At 40.7% G+C, this 8,803-nt stretch overlaps 1 protein-coding gene across 1 annotated transcript; it reads right to left on the bottom strand.

Moving 5' to 3' along the window:
• Positions 6,487-8,234, bottom strand: LOC107627391. The gene is made up of 3 exons (XM_016330227.1): positions 7,905-8,234; positions 7,015-7,791; positions 6,487-6,897 (listed from the first exon to the last, which is right to left on the bottom strand). Exons 1-3 carry the CDS (start codon positions 8,232-8,234, stop codon positions 6,487-6,489), a joined length of 1,518 nt encoding a protein of 505 aa, XP_016185713.1.

Genomic DNA, 8,803 nt, shown 5'->3' with positions numbered 1-8,803 from the left:
GTTAAATCACTAAACTAATAAATCAGCGACTAAAGTGTATTAAAGACTCATTTGGTTTTCAAATTCATGCTTCAAACAAAAACAATTTACATTACAATAGAAAATATGACTTTCTTTAAGAAAATAAACAAGGAATATAATTAATTTACTTGAACCAATTCAACTTTGATTGGTTTGGTTCCCTTCAGTTCTGATGGAGAAAATACCTGAATCCGAACCAATTCGAACTAACAAAATTTCGTTGGATTGGAGTTAGTTTTCCTTTAAAATCCAATCCAAATCACCTTTTTACGCATTTACCAAATTGAATAGATTTCCTTTGTTTAATTCATGTCTTCATGAACTGAAAAAAAAAAATGGCAAACATATTAGCCAAATTGAACCTTATCTCAAGAAATTAAATAAGTATACAAACTAATATTTAATTTAGTCCCTTAATTTATATGTGAATTTTAATTTAACTCCTGAAATTTTAATTACTTTTATTTAATCTTTAAATTTTTCAAATGTGATACATATAATTCTTAGAATAATTTTGGACGCATAAATATTAACGGAACGTTGACATAAATAATTGAATATCAAGTTAGACTCTGTAAAATGATGTCATTTTTGTTTCAGCACTCAAATAGTTCTAAAAAATTGTAAGTAGCATTTATTAAATTTTTTCTTCCTAAAGCAAGTAATCTCACGTCATTTTGTAGATATTTGAGTGTCAAAACTAAAATGATGTTATTTTATAAGTTCTATCGTGATATTTGATTGTCCATGTTAGTGCTTCATTAATATTTTTGTATTAGAAATTGTCTTAGAGATTAACGTGAGTCATGTTTGTAAAGTTTAGAAATTAAAAAAAGATAATTAAAATTTTAAAGATTAAATTAAAATTTGAGTACAAATTCAAAAATCAAATTGAATATTGACTCTAAANGACAGTAAAAACAGCTTATACAATTTTGTTCTCTCAAATACAAGCCTCTAGGCAAAACAAAATACAAAAGTGAGAGACATATACAAAATAAGTCAAAAAGACTCAAAAAGATATCTGGATCCCCCACTTTTGTCACCAATTAGACAACTCACCGAGGTGGGTTACGACCTGCATCTGAAAAACACAACAGAGATATGGTATGAGAACCGGGGGTTTTCAGTATGGTAACAGTGCCCAGTGATGTAGGATATAAGACCCCGGGATGCCAAAGGCAATCCTAGACTCCATATCCATTACAAGAATTCAAACTTAATGCATTCTAAAACAATTAAGCATAATTATATAAACCTTAGAATAAATAAACAGGGTACTCTATCTTAGGGGATTTCTAATATAACCAAACACCGCTGTCTCACAGCCTTCACCAACCTATCCTTCATGTGATCCCATCGCCACCACCTTCCGAACCTCCTCAATCCCAGTAGAAAACACAGGTAATATACCATGCAAGTAAAACACAAGTAGGAGCATATAAGGCAAATAATTCAAATAGCAAATAGGCATGTTATACAATTAGGCAAGTCATTTCAAGTAGTCAAAGCATACAAACAGATAGAAAATGAATATGATGAATGCCTGCCCTATTTGGCTGTGATATCACATTGTCGGTTCAACTGCCAACCCGACACATCTCCATGGAGATGTCGCCCTACGGAATCATCAATGGGAAACCCCGAGATATAGTGCTCGGATCACTGTCCAGGATTTTGCGCCTGCACGCTCTATAGATCTGAAGGGATGCGAGCGGGATACTCTTGCCACAGACCTCACATCTCAACGTAAGCGGGATTAGACCACCGTCCTTACGCCGCCGCTGCTACCTCAACAGGCGGGATCCAACCGCCGTCCCTGCCGGGTGCATAGCATCTCATAATCTCAATACAAAATAATAATGCAGTGGTTTTTCAGAAAACAGTTTCAATACATCAGTGATTCCTCATCACACATTCGAGTCCTCGACTCATCTCAACCACTATCAATTCACATTTTTATTCTAAACTCTGCAGTTCCTCAATTTTCATCTCATACATCACCCATTCATCACATAATATCACACCATCCTCAGCACGCCAGAAACTTAGGCCTCCGTTTTCTAAGTTTTCCAAATAATATCATCTAGAACCATTAAATTCTTTCCCAACATTTTAAATGTCCAAAACTAGGCCCAAGAGTCTTAAAATGGTGTTAGAGAAGCTTACAACCTTGTTGGGAAGGTAGAATAGTTGAAAACAAAGTAAAATTTGAGAAATAGGGCATGTGCGTCCGCACAGGGGTGTGCATGCACACGCCCAGAAGAGTTTTCAATAAACTTTAATTCTAAACCAATTTCAACCGATTTTGAAAACCGAGGCAAAAGTTATGATCAGACAAAGTTCACAAAAAACCCACTTTTACCAAACTTCATAATTTCCACAATTTCTTATAAAACACAACCAAAACCATACCAAACAATTCCAAACTTTCATTTCCAGCACACTCTACCCTTTTAAATCACAATTCACCATTCTCAATCATCAAATACCACATATATGATACTAAGGTCAATTCTCCACCAACATCTTCACCAATCATTAGTTTGTTCCCATCACTTATCATCATCAATTCCATTCATACATTATATCCACATCCAACAACACACAATCATTCAAGTCATCAAACATCATACTTAAACATCATTATTTCTCAACATAACATTACCAATTCAACATGCATTTTCAAATAAACCATCATCAACAACCACAAAATTTCAACCTATCCTATAGGTCACTAGCCTAAGTGTCCATGAATATTATATACCACATAAAGAAAACTGAAACCATACCTTGGCCGATTCCCTATATGCACCAAAACTCAAAATGAGCACAAGCAAGCTCTCAACTCCAAACCAAGCTTTCAATTCCACTTCAACAAGCACCAATATGTTCCAATGGCTCCCAAACTCACAATAATCAAACTATATATGCATAAACCATCACAAATCAACCTAGGGTTCCATTTAAACATAATATCACAAGGGTTTAGTGTCTCTTACCTTTTTCAACAGTTTTGATAGCCAAAATTCAATGCTAAACAAGGATTAGAGTGAACCTAAACATCCAAAATCACAAAAACTCACTTAATCAAAAACCCTAAATACCCGAAATTTTGAGGAGAAGAACGGAAGGGATTTCGAGCTTTACTTACCAGTTTCTTATATGGGTTTTGTAGAGCGCTTCACAAGGAACACGTAGCCGCTGACGGCACGCAAATTGGAGCACCGTAGCTTGAGATATCGCGAGTTGAAGTGAGAAGTGAATAGTGTCAATAGGGGTTTTCTTCTTCTTCCCCCTTCTCTTCTCAATTCTGTTGTGTTTTTAATGATGAATGGGTTCATTAATGAGCCCTTATATATGTTGGACTTGGGCCCAACTTGGGTCCGGTCCAACCTGTTAGCGTTTTTAGCCCGTTTGGCCCAACTTCGGGCCAAACCTTTAAAATTAACGCCCGGTTTTCCATTTTTAATGTTTTTCTAAGGTTTATGACGATTTTCACTTTTTCTCGTGCGGTACTGGACAAACTTGAACCGGTTGAACCGATTCGACTGCCAGTTTGCGATTTTTCACAGTTTTCGCAGAAAACACATTTTCTGACTTGGAAAGACCTACTGAGTCCGAAAATCACATTTAAATCGTCAAATTCTCAGTCTAACTTTTTGGATTCTATTTTGGGGCAATAGAATATCTTAATTAACCAGTTGATTAGTTGCGGTTCTTACATTCTTCCCACTAAATAAGAAATTTTGCCCTCAAAATTTGAATTACCTGAGAATAGCTCGGGATAATCCTTCCTCATCTCGGATTCCAATTCCCAAGTATGCTCTTCAACTCCAGCTCTTTTCCAAGCAACTTAACCAATGTAACTTCTTTTCCTCGCAACTTCTTCACACTGGTGTCATCAATTCTCACTGGTGTCACTTGGAATGTTAAGTTCTCCCTCAACTCGACCTACTCAGGCTCTAACACATGAGCCACATCCGACGTGTACTTACGGAGTTGTGACACGTGGAATACGTCATGTAGGTTAGATAGGTGAGGTGAAAAATTAACTTGATACGCCACCGGTCCGAATCGCCTTAGAATCTCAAACGGTCCTATGAATCTTGCATTCAACTTCTTGGTCTTGATTGCTCTCCCAATCCCCGTTGTTGGTGTAACCCTCAGAAATACATGTTCTCCCACTTCAAACTCTAACGGTTTCCTCCTTTGGTCCGCATAACTCTTTTGTCTACTCTGAGTAGTTAAAATCCTTTCCCGTATCTTCTTAATCTTCTCCGTAGTCTCTGCTACCAAATCTGGACCCAAAACACTTGCTTCACCAGGTTCATACCAACAAAGTGGAGATTGGCACTTCCGTCCATATAAGGCTTCATACGGAGCCATCCCAATGCTCGCATGAAAGCTGTTGTTGTACGAAAACTCCACCAATGGCATGTAACGATCCCAACTTCCGGGTTGATCCAATACACAAGCCCTCAGCATATCTTCCAACGTCTGAATAGATCTTTCCGATTGTTCGTTCGTTTGTGGATGGTATGCAGTACTGAGACATAGCTTCGTACCGAAAGCTCTTTGAAAAGCTCCCCAAAACCTTGATCTGAATCGGGGATCTCGGTCCGACACTATGCTTGAAGGCACACCGTGCAACCTTATTATCTCCCTGATGTACAACCTTGCTAACTCCTCCATAGAACAATTCACTCGAATAGGTAGAAAATGAGCGAATTTGGTTAAGCGATCCACGATCACCCAAATCACATCAAATCCCGACCTAGTCCTTGGTAAATCGGTCACAAAATCTATTGCAATTCCTTCCCACTTCCACTGAGGAATCTCAAGTGGCTGTAGCATCCCTGACGGTTTTTGATGCTCTATCTTCACCTTCTGACATGTCAGGCACTTTGAGACATATTTCGCCACATCTTTTTTCATATCAGGCCACCAGAACATAGCCTTCAGATCAGGGTACATCTTAGTACCCCTTGGGTGAATCGAAAACCCACTGTTGTGTGCTTCTCTCAATATATCTTACCGCAAAGTCCCGATATCCGGCACAATGATCCTACCTTTGAATCTCCACAATCCATCTTGATCCCATGACACTCTCCACTGCTTCCCTTGCTCGATAGCTGGCAACACCTTAGGTAACACGTCATCGTTTTGATGAGCCTTTAGGAGTTCAGACTTAAAGTCACTTGAGATCTGTAACTGATTCAAGCAAGCCCTTCTGGCAACTTCACCAATATCCAACTTAAGATCCACAAACTTACCCACTAACTCCTCCTCCATGATTCTCATCCAAGTGATCATTAATGACTTCCGACTTAATGCATCTGCCACCGCGTTTGCCTTTCCAGGATGATAACTCAGTTCAAAATCATAATCCTTTAACAACTTCATCCACCTCCTCTGACGCATATTAAGCTCTTTCTGATCAAAGATGTATTTGAGATTCTTATGATCAGAAAAGACGCTAAACCTCACTCCGTACAAGTGGTGTCTCCAAATCTTCAATGCAAACACAATCGCCGCTAACTCTAAGTCATGAGTTGGGTAGTTCACCTCATGCGGTCTCAGCTGTCGTGATGTGTAAGCCACTACATTCCGATGTTGCATCAACACGCAACCCAAACCTTTCAGTGACACATCACAATATACTTCAAACGGTTCATGCGGTTCCGGCAAGATTAAAACAGGTGCTGAAGTTAGCTTTTGCTTCAAGGTATGAAAACTCTCTTCACACTCCGACGTCCAAACAAAAGGCGCTTCTTTCCTTGTCAATTTAGTCATCCATAGTGTAATCCGGAAAAATCCTTCAATAAATCTTCGGTAATATCCGGCTACACCCAAGAAGCTTCTGACTTCCGTCACAGTCGTCGGTCTCTCCCATTCCATCACTGCTTCTACCTTAGAAGGATCTACGGCTATTCCTCCTTTGCTCACCACATGACCTAAGAACTTCACTTCCTCCTTCCAAAACTCACACTTTGAAAACTTAGCGTACAACTTTCGCTCCTTTAGGATTCGCAACACAATCCTCAAGTGTTCCTCATGCTCCTTTGCCGTCTTAGAATAAACTAAGATGTCGTCTATGAAAACCACCACGAATTTGTCCAAAAAGGGACGAAACACTCTGTTCATGTAATCCATGAAAACAGTAGGTGCATTCGTTAACCCAAAGGACATCACCGCAAACTCATAGTGCCCATAGCGTGTCCTAAACACAGTCTTAAGGATATCATCCTCCTTCACCCTTATCTGATGGTAACCCGACCTTAGATCAATCTTGGAAAACACTCCAGCTCCTTGCAGTTGATCCATCAAATCATCTATCCTTGGCAGCGGGTACTAGTTCTTCACAGTCACTTTGTTTAGCTGTTGGTAATCAACGCACAGTCGCATTCTTACATCCTTTTTCTTTACCAATAAAACTGGTGCTCCCCATGGTGATATACTCGATCAAATGAACCTCTTGTTCAGAAGCTCCTCCAACTGAGTCTTTAACTCGACCAGCTTTATCGGAGCCATTCTATACGGTGCAATCGACACTGGTCCGGCTCCTGGCACCAATTCAATCACAAATTCAATCTCCCTTTGAGGTGGGAATTCAGGGATATCTTCCGGGAATACCTCCGAAAAATCTCTAACTACCGGAATCTGATCTAAGTTTTGGGTATCGCCCGAAGCGTTAGCAGTTAACAAGATGTAACCCTGACACTCTTCCCCACTACAATGCACCATTACAGAGTTCAAGTAATACCCCGCGGCTACCACTGCTTCATTTTCTCCTTCCGGCATAAATCGAATTGATCGCTCAAAGTAATCCAATAAAACTCGGTTCTTTGACAACCAATCAAATCCCAAAATCATCTCCAACCCAACCATTGGTAAACAAATCAAATTATGCACAAAGTCTCTACCCTCAAGCTTGAAACCTACTTGTCTACAACCTGACCTAGTCATAACTGTCTGATGCGGAGTATGTACATGCAGATCAAACGGTAACTCTGACACTTTCAAGCCTAGTTCCTCAACTTTAGCAAATAAAATAAACGAATGTGAAGTCCCAGTATCATACAATGAAATTAAGGTCTTATCACCAATTAAACAAATACCTCTCATCAACGGATCCGTCTTGGAAGCATCCTTGGCATTCAAAGCAAAAACTCGACCCTGATGCTGACTCTGACCCGCAGTCGGGTTCCTCCCACGAGTGCAATCCCTCGCAATGTGGCCAGGCAACCCACACTTGAAGCACCCACCTATACCAATCTTGCAAGAGTCATAAGGATAAAAACGTCCACAACGATCACAAGCTAAGTTCGGAGAACTCTTACTTTGATTTCCTCTCCCTTTGCCACGCTGAAACTGATCATGGGTGTTCTTTCTGAAGCCTCCTTGCCCTTGAGGCGCATATCCTCCTCTCTTGAAGCTTTGACCTCTAGGATGGAAATACTTCCGGCGTCCTCGAATGGAACTCCCTCCGTGAGTTTCCTTGGATGAAGCTACCGTCTTGGCATACTCCTCAACCACCCTTGCTTTGTTCACTAAGTCGAAGAAGACACGGATTTTCATAGGAGCCACAGCAGTCATAATGGTATCCTTCAAACCCCTCTGGTACTTGATGCACTTCCAACTCTCGTAGGTCTCCGGGGCACCCTGACACACCCGAGAGAACCTACAAAGCTCCTCAAACTTGTTGGTGTAGTCCGCCCAGATAGGGAACCTTGCTTCAACTGCATCAGTTCCATCTCCTTTGCTTCCCTTACAGACTCAGGGAAGTACTTCTTATAGAAGGCCGTTTGGAACACATCCCACGTAACGTCGGCGTTCTGAAGTTGTAGCAAGCGACACTCTGCTTGCCAGCAGTGCTAGGCCTCTCCCGCAAGCTGGTAAGCGGCAAATTCAACATATTGATTGATGGGGACATGCTGCGCCTGTAAAGCACGCTCTATAGCCTGGAACCAGTTGTCCGCTTCAGTAGGATTAGTTGATCCTTGGAAAGTTGGCGGATGAACCTTGAGGAACGTCGCCAAGGTCATCAGAACGCCACCCGTGTTATCGTCGTTTCCCTCCGCATTATCATTGGCATTCCCTTCGCCATTCCCGTTTTCGTTTCCGGCTGGTTGGCCTAATCTCTGCCCAGCTTGCAGAGTCGCAGCAGCATTAGCTTCCATGGTATTAGCGAGATTCACCATTGCCGCCATGAATTCGGCATGGTTATCAGCTGGTCGCTCATTCCTACTTTGTCGTGAACGTGCTCGACCTCGTCCGCGAGTGGTCATTAGGGTTCCTGTCTACACCAAACAATTGATATCAAGGTGATCAGTCTCAATATCAAAAGTCTAGTGCTTCAATTATCCCAAACAGGCACTCACAAACAAGCATGCTATGCAATATCAAGCAGATAACCTAATAGCATCAAAGAAAAAGACACACAGAGTATGCAATGAAGCACAATCGGTCCATCCCTCAGGCTCACAAGGACGAACCGATCTAATACCACTAAATGTAACACCCTAATTAGCCTAAGCTTTACATCGCGTCGTAAAGCAAAGGTTAATCAAGGATTACGACAGTTCTAAGCTCATACATATAATATATAGAAGAAATGATATTATCTAGAAACCCGATGAAGGATATAACTCAAAAACAGGATTTGAAAAGAGCATAACGTACTAACGAAGAGGCTAACTTAAGGCACAAGAAATAGATATAATATAACAAAATATAATAGTATAATATCATAAGGACCTAGCCACGGCTCGCGGGGGTT

This window comes from Arachis ipaensis, chromosome B02, assembly GCF_000816755.2.
Source record: "Arachis ipaensis cultivar K30076 chromosome B02, Araip1.1, whole genome shotgun sequence".
NCBI lineage: Eukaryota > Viridiplantae > Streptophyta > Magnoliopsida > Fabales > Fabaceae > Arachis > Arachis ipaensis.
Note: the sequence above shows the minus strand (reverse complement) of the source record. Positions and strands in the feature narration are given on the sequence as shown.